We start from the raw sequence: 22,437 nt of genomic DNA, 5'->3' as shown, positions 1-22,437 counted from the left end.
TTTGCATAGGATTAGGGTAATGTGCTCACCAATATGAGCACAAGAGATTACCTTTGTCTCCTGCCCAGATCAGAAGAGCTGTATCTATGTATATGTGTGTGTGCGTGTGTGTGTTGATCAAATAGTTGGAGGAGTTCAGTTGCCAGGAAACCCAGCCATGGTCATATGCTGATAATCTGGAATATGTTGAATTTAGGGCACTGTATTTATACATTGCTATGATTCAGAGTTTTTAATGAGCTTTAGAAGAGTTTGTAGCTATAGCATTCCCTAGCTGGGGGATCCTAGTTTGGCTAGTCCCCTAGCCAAACCTAGTGGTGTTTGTCAGCCCCAAACATGCTTAATACAAATTCAGAGTATCATAAAGGAAGACTCTTTATCTACTTTTTTATGCAGAGCACTACTAAAAAGATTTCACTACTGTTTTTAAAGGAAAAAAGTGCAGTTCTCCATCTCTGTTCTGGTTGTTTCCTTATCCTTTCTTTGACCCAGGTTAATCTTTTGGAAATGGTAATATCTCTCTGCCAGTGCGAGTGCAGAGCAATTCAGAGTGGCACTTGCATCTTCTAACAGCCCACTGTGTTTGTAGCTATGCTGGGACACAAAGGAGTAAGCTACTGTATGCTCCTCTTTTGGGCACACCTGGAAGGGCCGCATGGAATCTGCCCATAACGGTGCTTTCAGAAAAGTCAGCGAGAAACTTATGTTAGAGCTGTTGGAAAATGTATATTGGCAAAAAGCATTCCTTGTAAAAAATGGAGAAGCAATAGAGAGCAGGATATGAAAATCTCACTAATAACTTATCCAGGGCATGCAGACAGTGCCAAAATGCAAGAACAGAATTAACTCAGTAGCTATAAGCATTCCAGGAAAGTGGAAGAATAAAAAACCTATAGAAACCTCTTTGATACTAAAGAATAAACCAGAAAAATTGTCTACTATAGGATAGGGGCTGAGTAGCAAGACAGAGGTTATTTGGTTATTTATTTATTGGAAGTCTGTGAATAAATCCACAGTGAAGATGTAAAAATAAAATTAATGCTACAACTGTGCAGGTTAGTGCAACTGGGGAAAGTGTTGCACGATGCAAAGCAAAAAAGTCACAGAATCACAAAATAAGCTGAGTTGGAAGGGACCTGCAAGGACCATTGAGCCCAACTCCTGGGTCTGCAGAGCACCATCCCACAGAGTCAAATGCTTTGCCTCAGATGAGTTAACAGAAATGTAGGTACTTTACAGTAGTTATACATGCCTACAGAGGAGCTAGTCTGGGAGGCTCTCCCAGTTCACTGAACGTGTATATTTAGTACTTTTTTTTCTCTCCTGGCAAAGCAGTGGCATTTACTTATAATGCTAGAATTACTGCTGATGACACCAAAGCTGAATTAGACTTTGCTTACTTATGTCTTATCTGCAAGGAAGCTGTGAAAGCAGATATTGCAGATTTCTATGTAGCTTATTGGTGTTCATTCTAAATCAGATTGATGGGCTGGTTACATTTTTCAGCCAGATTTGATGGACAAAGACATAAAAACCATCACCTTTTCTCTGTGACGCAGTTATTCTGGGTTATATAGGAAATAGTTGAGTAGCAGTGTTCTTGCTGATATCCAAGATATTGTAGTGTTGACTGCTTTCCACTAAGGTCTTTTATCTTGTTAAATCTTGCAATGATTTTTTTTTTTTGTATCTGAAATAAACAGCTACTTCTCATTCTGGCTGACTAGTTTAAATAGCTAAGTACCAAAGGAATGCAATATCATAGAGCCAAAGTTTTTATTACCCCTGTGTAATGATACAATTTGCATAAAGCTACCTGAATTGGAAATATAATTATTATTTAAATAATCTAACTGTAAAACATTTTCAGAAATATTTAAGCACATTAGAAATTAATCCAGGATAACTTTGGGTATTTTAATGGATTTCATGCGTTTTTACTAGTGGATTTTAACCAAGCAAAAAGTTAATTTAAAATGTAGTAATCAATGTATATGTTGCTTACAATGAAAAAAAAAATAGTATTCAATCTGTAGAAATGAAGAGATTTTGTAATACAAAATTAATAGTTTGATTTAAGGTTGGGGTTTTTGTAACCTTTATTCGTGAGCCGTCTAATGGTAAATATACATTTAAATATATTTTCCGTATTTTAGCACCCATAAAGAAAAAGCTGCCACAAGACATTCCTTCTGCATGGCACAATGGGCTTCTACTACATTCAAGGCCTGATTGTGGCAAAACAGCGTAACAATACTGTCTCTTTACAAAGCATGATCTAAAAGGACCAAAAAAAACCCCCCCAAAAAAGAAGAGTTCTTTTCTTCCCCTCCTTAGCTTACTAGGCAGTCATAACTATTAGGCCAATGCTGATGATTTTAAACAGTTACAGAGATAATGGCTGCTCAGAGTTGTGGTGGAGTTTCCATCTTTGTGGAGACCTTCACAGTTTTACAGAATATGATCTGGGTAACTTGCTGTGTTTTCAGAGACTGCTCTGCTTTGGACCTTCCAAAGGTTCTTTTTAAACTCAGTTGTTCTAAGATTTTTTAACTGACAGCCAGCAAGATATTGAAATAATGGCTATAGCTTTCCATCTTACTTGGAAAAGGTGAAAAGAACATTTAGGATATTAGATCTTAAAGATATAGCTGAAGGAAAAAGTCTGTGTAAATGAAAGGTTAAAACTGCTTTAGAACAGCAGGATAAACAGTGTTGTACAACTCTTGAGCTTATTATTCATAAAGAATCCACTGCAAAATATAAGATTTTGGGTATACAGGATCTGCAAAAATGAAGAAGAAATATCCTTGTTAACCACATTTTTCCTACTATCACCTTATGCTGAAGTCCTGAAAAGGGTTAAATATGTGAAAAGACAGTATTCTAAAGGACAGGCATTGCTCTTTTGAATCTCTCTCAGTTTACTTCAGCAGTGTACAGGGAAGTGAAAAGCTGCACAACACTGTGTATCCTAGAGACCAGCACCTCCTCAGGAAGCACCCAGGAACCTCTAATTCTAAACATTCTAATCACTACCCTTCTGAACTGCCTTGAGACACCTTCCAAAGTTCCTCCTGTTTCATTCTTCTGTTTTTATATTGCCTTTTTCTTTTCTAAATACCTATCTATTTTCTCCATTCTTATAAAAAATGCCCAACTGTCTTTTTTGACCAAAATTTGATTAATTTATTTAATACCATCTAAGTATAGTGTTACCCAAGTCCAGGTGAGACCTGCCAGGTAGATGCAGCTGCGTGGGGCTTTTTTTGTGGCTGGAAACCCAGTGTTGTCTTACCCTACCCCCAGGTACAGCTGTTGACATCCAGCTGCCTGAGATTTCTTATCTAATAAAACTGGATGGAGGAGGTTGAAATGATGTGAAGGCAGACTCCTAGGTAGATAGAAAATATAAAGATTATCCTTTACCCACAGATTGCTTGGCCTTCCTTTTGTGCCAGCACAGTTCTCACAGTTCTGGCCTGAGACAGATCTGTTGCTTCTAGCAGTACTCCTGAGTACATATTCCTGTTTCTGTTTTCTTGCAATGCTACCATTTTGTGACTGTCTTTACGAACAACCTTTTCAGTGCACAATCTAGTGCATCCAATTTTTAGAATTAATAGGGCGGAGAGGGAAAGAGATGTTTCATCAGAAAGGATCACTCAGAGGACACTGTAATTGTCCGTATATTAAAACAGCACATGCTTTTATTTGTTTTTCAGCCATTTTGTTATTTTTTAATTGTTTTTGTTAATATTTTGTTACTTGATATTTTTAAGTATTAATGGCTACCGTTAATATCTAACAGTAGCTTCTAAATTCTCCAAATAACATATATGAAATAGGAAAAAAAGCTGTTTTTCAACAACCTAGCATTAGGGTAATACAAGCCAAGGTGAAAAACTACTATGAGCAAGAAACATGGGAAGGGAAGGAGGGCAGAGCAAAAAAGATGGTGAGTGAAAGAAGGAGAATTGTCATACTAACCTATGACCACTTTTAAACAACTGGCAGATTTAAACAGCTGTATGATAGTTTTTTCAAAGGTCCTTTGGAAACTTGAAAGTAAAATAGATAAGAAATTTTATCATTATGGTATATGCATGCATTTAAATTTCTGATTTTAGTGTTGTTCTACAATGAGTCATCCATCTCAAGAAACAGGTATACAGGATGTGTTGCTGCACTATTCACATTAAAGCATCAGCAGAAGATTTTCAATTAATACTGTCAAAAGTCTAATAAATTTTAATTCTAAGAATCAAAGGACTTTAATATGCCAAGATTAATCTTTAAACACATTTTTATATCTATTTTTTCCATGTTAATACTCTAATGAAATTAATCACAAACTATAAGAATTTTGTTTACCACTGCCACCCTATTAATAGTTTGCTTTATCACATAGAGTATTTTACCACTAGTTTGTGGAAATTGTTTATAAATCACAAAAGCATGATTCTACTAATCTTCCAGAAGTGGTATTGCTGTTTGGGAACCATTTATATGATTACTGTGTAGCACATGGCTCCTGATTTACATTCCTTAATTCCTTGCCATATGTTGAGGACTATGTAATAATTAGAGCATTTAACACTGTGAAAGTAATGTAAATCAATTCCCCTCTTACCTGGGATTATTGTACACATCAGAGAACATTGAACACGCCAGTGAAGTTGTGCAGCTGCAGAGATTGGATCTAGTCTGACCAAATTGCATGCATTTTTTAATGTATATACATACATATTTGGTCCTCCCCATGCATTTTTTTGTTGAACCAGTAGAGATCACATGTCCTTATCTGCAGTTTGTTTGGGAAAACCTGGGTGTCCCATGTTCCGTCTACTTAATCTATGTTTTTTACAGACTGTAAATTAAGTATTTTATAATCTTGTAGTGTTATGACTAATAGAGTTGATTGAAGATAAAATTCAGTGCTATGGACCATTGACCTTTATATATGGTTCAACAGGAAACAGTTAAAAACTGGTGTATGCTGTACAATTTTATAGACTAACATTTGTGATATTTAATGTGAAAGTAGTTCCCTGGAGTTACTTATCTTCATTTAGCACCTTCTTCTGTTTTAATTTTTAAAATTGCATACTCTCCATCTCTTAAATACTTAGATGACATGAAGGCAATGTATGTTCTGACTGAATGATTGCCCTGAATGTTGCTAGTTCTTCTTTGTTTGTCTCAATTGCTTGGTGCTGATTCTGTCATCCAAGAGAGGTAATTGTTTTCCAACACATTCCCTCCTTTTTCTTTCTTATATCCATTTGCAGTTGTTCTAAGACAATAGGTTCCTCAGACAACTCGTATCAGGAAATTGGGAAGTATTAGAGCTTATTTTTATTTCCATTCTTGCAAGTGTGTAAACCTCTCAGCACAGCACCAGAGAGCAGAAAAGGAATGAAACAGATGAGAAAGTCTGTTTATATTGAAGAATTTAGAGGTAGGTTGAAGGGACAATTACACTAGCATAATGTTCTAGATATTTCATTCTGAGTGACAATCTAAAGGCTACTGTAGATGCCTGTTTATTCTCACTATTTGAAATAATAATTTAAAGGCTCACTGAATGAGAAGCAGCTGAAGAGTGTTGTACTGTGGTGTATATAAAAGAGAAAACCAAAGGTTTTAGTCTAGATGCAATGCTGTGTTTATATAACCACTCTGCCATCCTAAGGCATTCCACAGCATTTCATGGACTTGTTTGTGTCAATAGTTTTAACTGAGCATTGAACAGTGAACTTCTTTTCACCAGATCTGTAAATGTGAATTTGGTACTGCATCATCTCATGCAGTTTCTGAAAGGAAAAGGGAAGAGACTTCCACCTGTGAAAATAAATAAATAAATAAGTAAAGATGAGAAGGGAGAAATATAAATTCCTGTTATTTGAGTTAAGGAAATCGTCACTTTTTAATAATTCCTTTTCATCTGCTGGGTGCTAAAAGCTGTCAGAGAATTCTTAATGTTTTTACTAGACATTTTGTCTTTAATGACCATTAGAATAATAATAATAAAAAAAAAGAAACACACAATCTGGTTTGCTACTGCATGATATGCTACTTTTAAAGTAATTGAATGCTTTAAAATAGTATCTGGGGTAGATATTACCTGCATTTTCACAAAGCCATAGTTTCTGCTTGGAGCAATATGCACTTGAAGGAACTTGATTCTGATTAAACTCATATTAGGCATTGTTTCAAATTAAAAAAATATATTTTTTAATTTATGCCTGTAAAAAGCCCAACCTTTTAATTTAATATTAAAAGCATATTCCAGTCCCAAATATATAGTCTTTCCACATATAGAAAGCTAGTGGATTCTCAAAGTTCCATAGACAGCCAGAGGCAAATTCTCTTGTCACAGGCAAAAATAAAAGATAAATTTGAGGCTGCTTAATCCAAGCTTTAGGAGTATCCTGGGAGTATGTTTTAGAGGAGATTCTGGGAAACATTGTTATCTGTAAAGTAGCTTGGAGACATTCAAGTGGCTCGCTCAGGGACTTTTGAGTGCTACAATGCACTTCTTGTAGACACTTTGCACAGCCTTAGATTAAGACCTTTTTTAGTATTAACTGGATAACAGAGGAATAACTGACAACTCTGTAACATATTAAAATGAAACTTAAAAATTGCTTCATTACTGTCCATGCCAGTATTTTTTGCTTATTTATGAGATGCTTGTCTAAGTATTAAAATGATTCACTGTTGGGTCAAGCCATGAGCTTTGTTTTTGTCAGGACTCCTGTTTAGCAGGAAGCTCATTACCCATGACCATCCCTGGAGCTGCTGCCAAGCAAAAAATGTTAAGAATACAAAATTAAAGACAGCTTGGCAACCAGTCTGATTTGTGCTGGGTATTGAAACCATAACTCTACTCCTTCCTTCCCTATGTTTCAGCAACTGTGATGCTCAGGAACGTGTGAGAAAAGTGTGTGTCTATGTGTGCTTAAGCATGGTAGCTATTTAGGGTGTTAACATGCACACAACCTCTGGCTGATTTTAGTAATTTCTCTGGCTAGTTTTTTGAGAATATAGAGTTGTCTGGATAAACATTAATTTCCTATACCTCATAGTTATTTTACCTGTCTTGAAATAGGAACTGCTTCCTGGTTGATAGAAGGTTTGGAATGCTATCTAATTTTTTTTTTTTTTTTTGATAATGTATCACAGTCTTCTGAAATACTATTATAGAATTTCATACAGCATTACCTATGAAAAATATATTTGAGGATCCTGCTGCAAAAAAAATGTAATAAAAGTGCTCACTAATATGCAGCTCTATTAAATAAAGTCACTACCTCTTTCTACCATTGGTTTCTGTCATGCTTGAATGCAAAGCACAAGGCTAGCAAAAGATAAAAGAGCTGCAGTTCCATTTTTAATGACTATACAATCCAGGACTATAATACCCAGACACTAAGCACAGACATTAAAATTAATCTGTCTGAAAGGATCTTCATTTTCAATGCTTTCTGTTGATATCTAGAGGACCTCCATCAGCCTTTGGAACTTTGGAACATGTGAGTTTCATGCTTTGTTCTGATAGCAGCAAGCCTTGGGAAGATGCCAGCTTCTGGTGACGTGATCACTCGCCACAGAACAATCAAGACAATCCTTCCCACTGGACTTTCTGGCAGAAACTGGAGTTTCTGTCAGCTCCAGGGTGGCAACTTTTTTACTGTGACTGACCACGCAGACAGACATAATCCAAAGGCTTCTGCTGAAGCTGGTAATCTCTAGGAAAAGACTTCTTCACTGACTTCAGTGGACTCTGGCATGCTACCCAAATTCCTCATTAACTAATTAACAAGACTAATAAGCACTGTGACAGTGTCTGTTTTAGCTTAGAAAAAGGAGTGTGTAGCCAAAGAATGAAATGCTTTATGTATATCTGTGTATTATCACAGTTTCTTGGCCATCCCACTGAGTTCTGTGGCCATTTTAAAGGTGCTTGATGCAGAAGACTTCTGATGTTCTTCCAGGAAATTATGAGAATTTAGGGGTTTTTTTAATGTTTAGAATGTGGGAAGGTCCTGAAGGACAGTGTCCTTTCATAACTTGTACTTTCACTGGCAAGTTGATGTGTTATGTATTTAATATATATATGTGAACTGAAGTGGCTTCTGAAATTTAATTTGGATAAAATCTAGGATGAATGATCTTGGTTAGAAAAGCAGCTGAGCCTACGTAAGTGGTGGGCAAGCAAACAAACTAGCAACAAAAATGAAGTTTTTGAAGAGCCAATAGCAATTATACAATAAAAGCACTTCTTAAGAAACCCAGACTTGGCTGTGTTATGACTGCAAAGAGAAACTGGAAGCTGCTACTTTTAAAAAATGATACCGCTGTTAGGGGTAGATGCGGTTTGAAATGTAGGAGAGACTGTCAGAGTGTATCAAATGGGATGATTTATAAATGCCATGACTTGGAATAAAGCACAGAGATTAAACCTGAAATTAGCCTAGAAGTGTAATGCAGCAGAATTTGCCAAGGTGTTCCATGACTCTAAGTACTGAGGTCATAAAATTAAAAAAAAAGAAGAGAAAGATGTCTAAGTTTCTTCAATCTGGAATAATTTTGGGAATTTTTCTGCCTTACCTACATGTTATGACTTTCTCTCTAGTAGCACAAAGCTCTAAGCAGAGTAGACAGAAATGCAGTCTCATGTGAGTAATAAGCTTTGCCCTCCCTACCTGTGCGATGACACCAATTCAGGTCACTTCCAATAATTATTGCTCTACTCAAAGTCTGCTCCCTTCCAGATTTCCAAGACTTGTTTAAATGTGCTTTTTGTCTTCCTCTGTCTCATTCTTTAGGGAGTGTTGAGGTAGTCTGGTTCATTTTAGCTCCATCATGCTCATGCAGTTATCTAAACAATGCAGTAGTCATATTTATTATTCAGCCTGGTAATTATAAACACTCCTCATCCTGAGGGAAGCTGCAGTGTCTAAAGGGACTAGATTTAGTGTTGATGTTTTATTTTTCATTTGTGTGACATGTGGTTTTGGTTTGCTGCCAAATGTGTTGTGTGTTAGCTAAATTCCTTTTACTTCAACATTTACGTAATCTGTTTCAGTAAGATCACATTTCTTCCAGCCAAACTCAACTATATTTTCAATTTCATGTTTCTATTGAACATTTTGTGAAACTTTAACTAAAAATTCCTCACACTGGTAGTTTATTTTAGAGCTGCATGCTTTTAAGTTATTTTTCTTTTAATTTTTTTTTCTTCATTGTGTGTGAGGATGTAATGAAAAGGGAAGAAAGGGAGATTTGCTGGATTTCATGGTAGTCTTATGGGAACAGGTTTCATATTGCCCATGTGTTTAGATTGTTCTTCCCAATGATTTAATTTACCTCTTTTCAACATTTTGTCTCTCCCTTTTTAATAGTCAGCACTAATGTTCATAATTACCCAGCTTTTACAAGTATTTATATAACCAAAACATCCATATTGTATTAATACCTTTACAATGAACTCGTAAATTGGAGGAATACTCTGTTTAAATGATAGGGAAAAAATCCAAAAAGCTGTCTAGTTAGTTAATTGCTTCCTTAATCACTTGGCAGTCAATACCTCTGAGGTTGTCAAAATGTTGCCGGAGGTGACAAAAGTCTATGAAGTTCAACAGTAATGAGTGAGAGTATCTAAATATCTTTTCCCAGTGCAAAGAACCAATTAAGTTATGCACTTTTGGGTTGTTTGAAATCTCTTTCATGTTAAAGTAGTGTCAGCATTCAGGCTAGACACTGGTTGGTTGATTGGCCCAATGTGATATGAACTGCACCAGTCAGTGCAGCAGTTTTCTCATCAGGGATAAAGTACATTCCAGCTTAAACGTATTAGTTACTCCCTACCTGCAGTGCAGCAGTTTTCTCATCAGGGATAAAGTACATTCCAGCTTAAACGTATTAGTTACTCCCTACCTGATTTGGAAAAGGGATCTGAATCCATGTTTCCCACTCACCAAACCTTTTATGTAGACACGGGGCTTTTAATCATTCTGAGAAAGCGGCTTCTTCCACTGGAGATGTTTTACTTATTTATTTGTATAGCTGCATATGTGTCAGAACATGGACTGAGATCTCTTTTTTCCTGCTGGCCTTTAGAGGCACCCATGGTCTTTGGCCAGTTGGCCGCACAAGACTGAGGGCTTAGGTTTGTTGCTTCCCACATCTGGACCCCACATATATAGTGGAATTAATTGCTTCCAACAGCTGGGCATCCTATGTGGAACATGGGCAAAGCTGGGCCTGTTGACACATCTCAGAGATGGTGTTGGCATAACTGCCTACAAATGTGGTTCTTAAAGTCAATAAACTGAGTAGGAATCTGTCAAGCTAAGTAATTAAAAATGCTGAAGAGGAGCATGCAGCTGAAGCCTTTCCTTACCAACACATGTGAAACAACCAAGTTTCAGTGTGAAAACTTTACCAGTCTCCTTTTCATCTTTTCACAGGGGTATTCCCTCTCTAGAGCTCATGTCATTCCTCCTTTCCTGAAAAGAGCCATGAGAGAAGCTGATGGTTGGGTTTAATGGAAACCTCTAAAATAGAGAGCAGCTCTTGTCAAGTGCATGCTCCAATTTAAAGCAGAGACTTGAACTCAGTTACTGTGTGTCAGGTTCTGTCTTGACCACAAAGGTGAATTTTCTAAGACACAGCATGCTTCCTCAGCCTTTGGAAGGAATTGTTCTGCTTTTTGTAAATAATTAGATCTTGATCTGCTCTATCCCATGAGTACTGCTAGGCTGTGGAATCAGTCTCTTGCTTGTTTTTTTGCTTTCTTTCTCAAAATCTTTCTGGCTCAGTAAATTTGTAATTATTTATAGTTTGAAGAACTCGCTGGGACTTGGTTGAGAGCCAGTTCTTTAGGCTGCTTGGCAGCATTGGGATATTTTTGCCTTAAGGTAGAAATATAAGCAGCCAAGGAATTTTTGGTACTGACAATGTTAGACAGCAATTTAAGAATAAAGGGGATTCAGACAAATATAAGTGCAAAATTTAGTCATTATGATCTGGACCACAGAGACATTCAGATTAACTTTGATTTAAACGGAAACTTGGAGTTTAAATAACTTTGTGCAGCTTGTCCAATAATTTAAGAGATAATTGGACACCAAAATCAGTCTTTAGCATTATCCTTGAGCAACTTTCTCAATTTTGCGGAGAAAGTATAAAATAAAGTTAAAACTGCACCTCAAATGTCACTTGTATCCAAGGTTCTTCATTCATAGGACCCTTTGGTAGTTAAAATTTGTGATCTGAATTATAAGGTTGGCAAAACAAAGGTCACTTGGGAGAGAGAGAAGAAAATGTAGTAAATATAATGTTTGTGTGTGTGATCTGCACTCTTCTTTTTGACTGAGAGTTAAACCTTGAATTTGTCATATACATGTGAAAATTATCTTAGTAATGTTCTCTCAGCACAGAATTTTTTGTGTTTTTCATTTGATATCTGCGCCAGCATCTTCTACATACAGCACAAAGAGTAAATACTGATTATGGTATATCACATTATTTGTGTTGCACATGTGCCTACATAAAATTCTGTGGACATTTTGTTGGTAATCTACACCTAAAAAAGCTGTTTGTTTAGATAAAAACATATCTGAGAATGTTTTCGCAAGTCATATTTTTTGCTACAGTAGAGAAGGGTGTTGACAGGTAAACTGAATTCTTTTTTCCAGGTTAGTGTTTTTTTGTGATGGTCAAAAAGTCTCACTCATCTCTAAAGAAACACTAATGTTTAACTGAATTATTGTCTTAAAGCAAATTCTTGTCATTTTGAACAAGTTTTAATTATTTCAGGATAATGAATACTGCTTTGCTGAAATAAAAGTGTGGGCTTATATGCAGCCCAAGTAGTTAGTGTAAGTGACATAATTGTATTTATGGTACTTCTTTACAGGGCTGCTGAATTTCATAATTCCTGAATAGGCCCTTGGAGGGCCCCTGATAGACTTTATATAGAGCTGCCATTAATTTAATAAGCAATATAATATCTGTTTATAGATATCAGCTCTTCAGAGTTACGTTGGTTGGGGTCTCTTAGTCTACTGGCTTTCAATTCCCGTCTCTTCCTCCAGACAGTTTCTCCAGAATATATTCTTGTTCTAGTCAACACTGTGAAATTAAATACAGTGTCTGAGCCTGGTCTCATTTGCACCAATGTGAATCAGGACTGCAACTGTTGATATGATACTTAGAGGTATTACTAGCTCTTACTGGTAAGCTCACTCTACGTATACTTTGTTAAAGATAAGATTTGAAAGAGAATCATCGCTCATAGGAAGAAATTTTCTTGCCAATAGTTCATGGATAAAATGAAGTGCCGATGTCAAGGGGAGAAATGGATTTTTTCTTCTCACAGATTACTCCAGTTTACAAATTGGAAGAGGTTTTATGTAGGGCATATGTGGTTTTGAGACTGTTGTAATTTAATAGTGGATAATGAATGGAGATTTAGTTGGATAAATAAAATTGTTCATATACCACCTAAGCCAAAAATAAAGAAATGGTAGAACATGATTTTGAAATATCTGCATTCCCATGGATTTTGCTGCTTTCACAGCTCCATGACCTCCTCTGACCCCCATTCCCTGCCAGCCAGTCAGTGTCTTGAGCTGTCAACAGACACACTAAGGAGCTTGTCAGATAAGGGCAGCATGTTGAGTTGGAGCAGTGTTTGATGGATTAAGACCCTGGCTGTTTCACCTGTGCAATTTCTGTCTTGTATTATGAATGACATTTTCAAGGCCTTTGGGCAACATTGCCAAGCATACCCCTGGAGACCATATTACAATGTCAGAACAATGTCAATTCCTGATAAATATTTTTTATAGAAAAATAATTAAATTAACATCAATCTTTTGACAGCATTTCCACAAAACCTCAAAAATCCTCAGTTGTTTCCCATAGCACTGCATCTTGACCTCCTTTTTTGTTATTGTTGACATATTTAAAGAGCAGTATTTTATTCTTCTTGTCTCTTTTTTTTTTCTTGCATGCTTTAGCAGCCTTTCAGTTACAGCCTTTCAGTGTTCTCACAGGCACTATTAATTAAACATTTAAAATAATGTTTGTCTGAATTTTTTTAATATTATACATTAGAACTGCATATGTATACTTTAAAAGTTTTATCCCACCAAGAAGACTTTTGATGGGTTTTTATTACTTCAAAGAGATTTTCTTCTATTTTAGCTGCCCAAAACATGTATTTACAGCTTTATTGAATAAAAGTTGAAATTAAAGAGAATAAATAGTCCAACCCAATCTTCTAGGCCTGTTCTCTGGTGAAAACAGCCTTAACACATTAATCAATAATATAGCCAGTTTCATGCAAACAAACATCTGGAATCTTTCTGAAGATTTTGCAGTGATCACACTAATTTCTTCTTTTCTTTTAAACGTGCATAGAGTGAGCCATATATGTTTTTTCCCTACTCTCTGAAGAAAGGACTTTAGATTATTTTGATGAGAGGGGGAATGAGTAATACTCAGGTCATTCTTGAATATGGGAAATACTCTGAAAATTTATTTCAGTAAAGGTAATGCTTTCTCAGCATTCTGCAGGAAAGGGAGAGCTCTCAGGTATGCAGAATCCTGTGTGTCTAGCTACCTCACATCACAGGCTGGAACTCTGTGTACCCTGTCAGGAATGCAGGCAGCTGAGAAGGAATATATGAAAGAACTCGAAAAAATTTTGGAAACTGCTGTCAAAACAGCAAACCAAAGAAACTAATCAAAAATATAAATGCCTCTGTGGAATCTTACCATTTTGACAAACTGGTAAATGCTTATGAGGAACCTTTTCATCTGACTTTTCTAATCATCTCCATTACTCAGCCTGGATTGGTTTAGACTTCAGCCACTGAAAATTCTCTGCCAAGCAGCTACTTCAGCTGAGCCAGCTCTTCTGCTGAGAAGCAAGTCAGCAGGATTTCAGACTATCAGAAAGGGTATCCCAACAGTAGGAGAGCTGGCATAAAGGAATTGGCGATGCCACTGTTACCAACTCTAGCTGAGCTCTGAACCACTTTTCTAATTTTTTTGACAAGTCAATGATGTTGATATTTTCCAGTGTGTTTACTTAGTGTTGGACAGCTGTAACCAGACTTGGCAAACACCCGTACTTCACCTTACATACATGTAATTCAATCCTTCTGCCTCAGCTTCCCAAGGAAAATTGAGGATAATAAAATGATTATCTTCATAGAGGAGTTGTTGTAATTAACGTTTTTTAAAATCCTGGATGTAATTAAAGTACACAGCAAACATTCCATCTAATGACAGATAAAGATGTATAAATCTTCTGCAATTTGGTATATGTATTGCTTTTTCTTACTTATTTTTAAAATTTTTTTCCAGTAACGATACCATTCCCTGTTCAAGTAAGGAAAGGGAATCATAAGAAACCCGTGCTTGAGAACCATGTATGATATGATCATAATGATTACTACTTTTTTTTTTTTTCTTCCACGGGATGTGCTTTTCTTCCTTCTTCCTTCCTTTATCATTATTGACTATATATTGACTATATTTTGTCAAAATATATTGACTATATTTTGTCAGTTTACCCTTGGCTTCCATCATCTGAGAAACCGGTCTGATCTAAGTCAGATAGGCCTTCTTTTTTAACATTTATGACCAAAGCAAGTTAGAAATTGTGCTGTAATAGCCTGTGTAGAATTTTAGAGTACTACATGTGATGGTGGCAGCTACGTGTTCTATCCTTTGCCTGAGATCTTTTCACCTAAAAGAAGCATCTTAAATAGAAATTATATCCTTACCCTTTGCCGTTCCCATTTCTATGTATAACTTTCAAAAGCAGTGAATCAGAATAACTCAAGAGCCCACAAGTATAAATGAATGCTTCACAAGTACCAATGAATACACCCTTCCTCCCAACAGAGGATTCTTTAAAATCTAGACTGTTTTTCAATATGGGCCTCCATTGATTAAAGCACCTTTGAAAATCAGGCCTTTTAGTTATGCGCTTATGTGTCACTTGAGGAAACAAGTTTTATAATCCCAGTAGAAAAAGCTTGTCCTTAACTTTTCTCAAAAAAAAACAAGCAAGATTTTTATGCAAACACATGTTGCATGAACATCTTTTAGCTGAGTACATTCCTTGGCTTTTCCACAAGAACTGATGATCCAGAACTGTTTGAATCTCTGGTGGGCTAAGTACGATGACTTGTGCTGTTCTTGACAGAATATGAGCTATAAAAAGCCTGTGACTGTGACGCCTGCTGGATGAATTTTGATTAGAGAGCCCATTTGAAACTGTGTTTTGAGCTTCTGAATTGTTTGTTTGACTAGCATATACTCCTTCAAAGCTATAGCTACAATATTTGTTGTAAAAAAAGGATGATGTATTTTTTGTCTTTGTAGACGTTGATTATGAACCCTCAAGTTCAAATTTTTAATTCAGAGGAACCTTTATTGTAACACTACGTAAAGTAACAAGGAAGAAACAAACACAAGACTCGGGCTGCTAACACAAATGGTAACAGAAGTAATTCAAAATTTATTATATTTCAGCTACTTTTGTCTTTAAGGACTTGTTTTCTTGAGGGTAGGGTATGAATAGAAACTTCTTACCTATGCAAAATTTGGAAAATAAGAGGCAAAACTATAAAAATCTGCCATTTCCTCCTTGGTGTACTTTTTCTTAACACAAACCAACAGGGGAATCGACAGACTGTTCTAAAAGCATAAGTTGTGGTCAATATGTTTGTTCTCCTCCCTGTCTTCTCTGCTCATTTCTGATGGAAGAGTAGATCCAGAAGAGTTTAGAAATCATATAACAGAATATGGGATTTTTTGTTTTTAATTAAAACTTGGAATGCAAGGCAAGCTTGAAGATTCCATGGGCTGCAGTTTATTATATGCAAATATTAAAATCATTCCTCTGTGTCAAATAATAAATCAGATACATATAACTGATAGCAATAGAATGAAGTTACAAGAGGACCATGTTTCCAAGCATTTGGGGGTCGGGGAGTGTGCAGGTAAAGATTTGCAAAGTGACGTTGTTGCCTATAGGAGGGTTCCTTCAAGTTACATAATTATATTTGAAATTAGCGTTGATACTCTGCTGTTGGGATACTTGATTGTCAGCCATATTTCTGTAACACCACTACTTTTTTTGGAATTATAATTAATATTTTGTATTGTCATCACAGTACAGGCCAAATTTCACAATTAGTCTCTGCAGCATCATTTTACCTCCTGAAGAGTAGCACTCTTGTCATTCTCCTATTTCATTCCAGTCTGTGCCAGGTAACCATTTGGAGATAATATTTTTTTTCTGGAGAGTCTCCCACGGGCAGCATGAAGTCTCTGGTCCTCTGAAATATACTTGTAGCTTCTGTAGTTCAATAGTTCTGTACTTCAGCCATACCTGTTCATCCTTGCTAAATAGCAAGAGCATAGCAGACTCAGCACTTTTTCTTTCCACTGACTTAAAATTTGTTTGTAAGATGTTTGGAGTAGAACAACTCAGCTTGTGTAAGGATGCTTCATAAGGGATTCCAGAAGTCTCTGTCATTCCATGACTCTGGGCAAAAATATTCTTTTTGGTACGAAGGGCTTTATGAAGTCCTGTATTCTAGTGTTTATCTGAAAAAAGAAGTTTCCTTATAGATGAGAACAGATGAATATTCCTTGCCTGCCCATGCTCCAGAAGTTGTCTGAAATCACTTTATCTTTGCAGCTACATCCCTTTGAAAATGCACTGCTCTCCATGCAGCTGCTCATGGATCAGTCCTGGCTATTTCCTGGTGGGTGGTAGAGACTCTGCTGTCATGAGTGAGCACCACTGGTTTCTCCCAGTGAGAAACAGGGATTATACTGTTGGCCTCAATATAATTAGAAGTAAAATTTGCTTGTGTCATGTATTTGTTAAAAGGCAGCGTTTAGGAAAACAGAAACTATTACCTACCCACATTTAATAATGATTAAATATGGAAATATAATCATAATATGACAGCAGGATCAATTATACAACAGGCAGTTGTATTTTTTTTGGGAATAGGAAATTCTGTGATGAATCAAATTGCACCTAGTTATATTCAAATTTTTCTTTTCCAATCAGCAGCTGGCTTTAAGGCAGAGAGTTCCTTGTGTTGACTGTCTAGAATGCTGACTGTATGTCTAGAATGCAGACTGTAGTTGGCAACTGCTGTTAAGAAATTTCCTGTGCATAGTACCCCTCTTAGTGAATATCATTCTATTTTGAGCCTAATTGAAAACTGAAGATAGAAACTAAGCAGTTATTTTCCCCTGCAGTACAATATCTAATATTCTGATTTCATGGCTGTCTGACTGCAATGATTAGGAAGGACATTTTCTCAGTGTTCACAGCACCACAGCGATGTATCAGGAGCATTGCATATCAAGAAAAGGAGCTGTTATGTTAAAATATGTGCCACTTAAAAACATACCAAATTGAAAAGTAGGATGCTGTTCTGTTACATTTGGTACAGTCAATAATTGCCTTTCCTTGTCTTTTTCTTTGAAAAAGCTATTAAGGATGTAGAAAACAGCTGTCGGCTAGAAAGGCTTTAATAGGAGAGATCTGCAATAACAGATATAAGACCTCTGCAACAAAGGCATTCTGTGTTTAGAATTGTCCTTCCATGTTGAATCCAAGATGCTGTAGTTATTTTTGCTGGTAGAGAAACGGGATATATGTGTGTAGTTGCTGGTGATTGTATAGCTAACAAACGGAAACAAACTACTCTGTGGGACAAATGCTTGTTTGTTAACCTCTGTGTTAAGTGGGAGAGAAACCCCCAGTATTTACAACAGGACACTGGTGAGGGGTAGTAAACAAGGAGAGAAATCTGTTCAAAATGTCCCATAATCTTGCATAGAGAGTTAGGAAAAATTCTATCAATTTAAAATGTTTGCTTGTTTTTTTTTTTTTTTTTTCTTTTTATATCAGATAGTATTACTGAAGTCTTCACTAACATCTATGTGACCAGTTTTGGACCTGTGTCAGATACTGATATGGTGAGTTCCTGAATCTTTTGCATATATGGGTAAATGGTTAATATATATATATAAACTTCCTTTAGACTCTTTAGACTTGTATTGTTCTGTTACTTACTGCGGATGAATTTGAAACAATTTCACTGAAATCAGAATGTGCCAAACCCCATGTAGTTTGAAATTTGGGAATTGATTTATGGACTTTACATGATAAGTGTGCTTGTGTTAGCTGTTTAGTTTAGACCAGTAAATCGTCTCATTGTCCCACTGACTGTACTTTGTTTTAAATTCTGGAACAATCTTGATATGGATGAATTAGATTCCTCTTGCATGAAAACCTGGAATGAAAGGAGCATTCAATGTCAGCGATAGACTGAGGGACCTGATGGGAGTCAAATCTAAATTAAACTTCTTGAAAGGCATAGTGTAGAAACTGGGTCATCAACATGATTGTGGGGTTTTGTACAGAACTGTCCTTGACAATTTGCATTGTTTAGTAAACATTTGAAGAAGTTGGTGACATTAAAAGAAGAAAGAAACTTTCAGAATATTGTTCTGGATTATAGGGAATTGTTTGTAGGCTCGCTGCAAATAAAACAGAGATTAGGGAAAATGTTTCACACTGGTTAGAAAGATCTGTTGGATATAGTTCTTTAAAAGAAAAGGGAAATACAATCTCAAACTTACTTTACTTGTTATGCTCCTGTTCACTTGCCTGGTTTAGGGGAAGGTGGTTTAACTGACTCTGGGCAATGTGTAGGAGAGAACAAAATGCTCAGAAAAGTCAACAACAAACTTTTACTTGCAAAATGTAGAACATTAAGATAGAATAAGATACTTGACAGATGTTAAAAAAACATCCAGGCAAAGTAAGTACTTCACAAACTTTAATTTAGCAAATTTAAACTTAGCCAACCTTAAAAAATCCAGACACAAAGCACTTACTAAGGCATTGACAGGATTTTTTTAGTCTGGCTGACAATGTATTTTAAGAAAAAGGGAGAAAGAAAGGATAAGAGCAGAACGATATCACCATCCGTGGATTCAGTAACAAGACTCCATTGTTGCAATTTTGATATTCTTTGGTCTGAGTGGTATCTTCATCCATCGAGGGTGGGGAAAATCCACAAAACACAAGTACCAGAGGGTTTATACATGTTTGGCTTTAGATGGAATGCCCAGGCACCTTCCCTGGGATGGGGAGTTTTATGCAGTCTTTTGCAGCACCTTGGATCTGTTGCAACACTGTGGATCCTGCATAGTCCTCTGGTGGAAGACCCCAGAAATTATTCTGGGCGTATTTTGGGGATCTTTGATGGTTTATGACACTTTGTAAGACATGACAGCTGCCTCTCAGTTGGTGCACTTGAGCCCCTTATGCCCCGTAAGAAGGCATGAACATCTTCAGGTCTATGTGTGAATGTCCCAGTATGTACCCCGGCAGACAGCTGAGCCACTTGTGTAAAGAACGACATCAGCATGATAAAACATATTAATCCGCCTCACAAGATCTGCTTCTTTTGGGCCCTTATCTGTCTCAAAGCCCAGCTTCTTGCTAAGCAATGTTGCTTTGTCATGGTCATCCCCTGGTGCTCACACCCTCTGCACCTGGGCTGTTACTGTGCTCATCCTCAGCAAAGCACCTGCTGCTTTTGCAAATGGCTGATTATGTGAGCCATTAGCCATTAACATCTCAATCACTCACACTACCCTTGCCAATCCTGCAAGAAATTATTTATGAAGTGTTTAGAATATTCTTTATTATGTATGAGACGTATTAAGTACTACCTAAGTATATCTGTAGATATTGAAAATGTTTAAAATAAGACATTTCATTTTTTATGAAAAAATCAGGTTATGCATCATACAAAACAGGGAACATTATATGATGTTATGAACAAGTTTATAAAGCTAAGTTTTTCATGGTACATTGAACATTTTAAAAGTTATTTGCTTACTGACTGCCAGGTAATTATAGCTTTGGAAAATATATTTCAGTTGAGGTTTGTGGAATTTTTTGTGTGGGATAGTTTCAGTTTTCAATCTCTGTTTTGAAAGCTATGAATACACTAGTAAGACTTCACATGAAAGGCAATTTCATAGGAGAAATATACTTTTGTTTTTATTAATGTACATGTTGCTGATTCTCCTGAGGTGTTTTTTTTTTCCTAATGATTTTAGGTTTATGAAATCTTTCTTATTTTGTTAATAATTTTGTAAAAAAGGTATCTACAGCTATGTACAAAGATGATATGAATGTCTTGACCTTGTTGGTCTAGTATCTCATGACTTTAGAGTGTGAAGTCCTGCATTTATGGTAGTCCTGTGTAACAGGAAGATGATAATAATCCACTTTTAAAGATGAGTACTGAGGCACAAGGAGATTTACCTAAGGCTGTTCAAGTCATCTGTGCCTAAATGGAAAGGTAATGAAAAGCTCCCTGAGCCTATTCCCTCCCTTCTAACACACTTTTGACATCAGTAGATAAATGTATAGAGAACTCTGGGTGTCTATTTGCATAGACATATGGACAGTGCAGTAAGGGGCCCCGTCCTTGGATGCTACAGCTCTAACAGAGCTTTGCAGAGGTGTTAACCAAAGCAGAGTGCAGTGCATCAGAATGGCAGCTGCTACTCTAATGGGTAGGTTTATTTGCAGATAAGTGGTTAGATAAGTAAGAGCAGTTTAATTCTTATTACTACAAGCTTCAGAGTTAATTTAGCTTGTTTTGTTGATAATTATAAAATCATTTTGAAACGTTTGAGCAGTCAATTAGAAAATTCCAACATGTGAGTTTTGAAATAATAGCTTCCAAACCATCACGTATTCTGTCGAACATGAAGGTGACATGAGAGTTTTAACCATGAGTAGTACTTTTTCATTTAGGAGCTGCATGGCTGAATCAATAATGTAAACTATTATACAGAGGATTCATTGATATTTTCTTCTGTAAATATTGGAAACTCTGGGATATTGTATATTTTTAAAATTTCTTCCTTAAAAGGCTTCATTGGAAGAATAAGTTTGGCTCTTGCCCATGTCCTCTAGAATTTTTAGGAGATCCCAAGCTCAGATTTTTTCAGGAAGGCTGGGTCCCTGAAGTCCTCTGCTGGCACAATGTGAATGGTGAGGCCCTCAGTCACATGAGATATTTAGGCTGAACACTGCTGCTGCCCAAAACTCTCGTGATTATTGCTGCCCCTAGGATTCCTTCCACTGAGGTTTTTTAGAGTAACAAATTCATCAGGTGTGTGACTGCAACCCTTTGCATGATCTATTTTCCAGTTTGTTTTTTCCTCCTTGGTTAGAATCTTGAGAAGAATAATGGTGCTTAGAAGAAGAGGGGTGCTTTTGAAAACCGGAGGGGGACTCACTGACATGGGAGATGTTTAATATGCATTTACAACATGGAAGAAGGAAGGGGCACACAGGCAGTGAGGGATGGATTTGAGCTAAGGACACAGTTCTCATGTAGCATTCATTGACAAAGTTGATGATTATAATTCTTACCTATGTTGTTGAATTGCTAAGAATTTGTGAAGTTTCTGTTCTCACTAGCTGTTCCCATTAATGCTAATATGCTATGGTGTTTGAGCTGTGACTCAGTATGATTTCTAGAACGTGGGTTTTTATTCACATTTGCTGTATTTTTCCAGTATCACAACTTTGCCAAAAAATCATTATGTCCAGGGGAATTTGACCTTTGACTGATTTTAAGCCAGCTGAATTTGCCATTGATAAATTCAAGAAGTAGAAGCTGAGACTGAGATTTTTCTCCAAATGTGTTAAAAGTCAAAAACATTTGGTCCTTGTAGTGGATTAACATTTTGACTAAGTTCAAAAGATACTACTCTCTGTTCTGACCAAAATAGTCAGCTACCAAATCTGTTCTCTCTTGGCCAGGAGTCTGTTGCAAATGAACAAAAATAAATGGGTATCTATATAATTTGTCTCAAAGTAAAGCTCTTGTATGTCAACCACTCTATTTAATGTCAAATATTCAAATATAAGGATTTTCAGCTTCCTTTTGAAAACTAGTGAGAATCAAGGAAGGCAAAGCAAAACATGGGTTTAAACAGATTTTACTTTCACTCTCCTGTCTTTTTGAGCTGTTATTTCTCAGAAATGCTCAAGTTCAATATTGTGATGCTATGCCTTGTAGGCTTCCAACCCAATCAGTGATAAAACATTATTTTGACATTAGCCCGAGAGAAGAAAAGCTGCATTATTTAGAAAAACAAAAAAATGAAAATTTGGGCAGAACAACTGAAAAACAAAGCATCTCTTAATTTTTCTGAAGAGTTATAGGACTAAAATATTGTTACAGAGTCTATTTAAAACATTTATAATGAAGTTAAAATGTTTAATATTTAAAAATTCGGAGGTCAAGGATGAATTTCGTTGGACTATAATTTGTA

The 22,437-nt window shown here is 36.3% G+C and overlaps 1 protein-coding gene and 1 long non-coding RNA gene across 3 annotated transcripts in view; one reads left to right on the top strand and one right to left on the bottom strand.

Moving 5' to 3' along the window:
• GABRA2 (gamma-aminobutyric acid type A receptor subunit alpha2) overlaps positions 1 to 22,437 on the top strand; it is a 63,450-nt gene that overhangs the window by 7,528 nt on the left and 33,485 nt on the right. For both annotated transcript variants that reach the window (XM_072928140.1, XM_030270998.4), the window contains exon 4: positions 17,972 to 18,039. In XM_072928140.1, the coding sequence (XP_072784241.1) occupies positions 17,972 to 18,039 (68 nt within the window). The remainder of the gene's footprint in view (positions 1 to 17,971; positions 18,040 to 22,437) is intronic.
• On the bottom strand, positions 7,888 to 17,965 carry LOC140683927 (uncharacterized). Its single transcript, XR_012055578.1, has 2 exons — positions 9,946 to 17,965; positions 7,888 to 9,876 (listed from the first exon to the last, which is right to left on the bottom strand). It is a non-coding gene; the product is annotated as an uncharacterized lncRNA (long non-coding RNA).

This window comes from Taeniopygia guttata, chromosome 4, assembly GCF_048771995.1.
Source record: "Taeniopygia guttata chromosome 4, bTaeGut7.mat, whole genome shotgun sequence".
NCBI classification, from domain to species: domain Eukaryota; kingdom Metazoa; phylum Chordata; class Aves; order Passeriformes; family Estrildidae; genus Taeniopygia; species Taeniopygia guttata.
The sequence above is the reverse complement of the archived record's forward strand: the minus strand, read 5'-3'. Positions and strand labels throughout refer to the sequence as shown.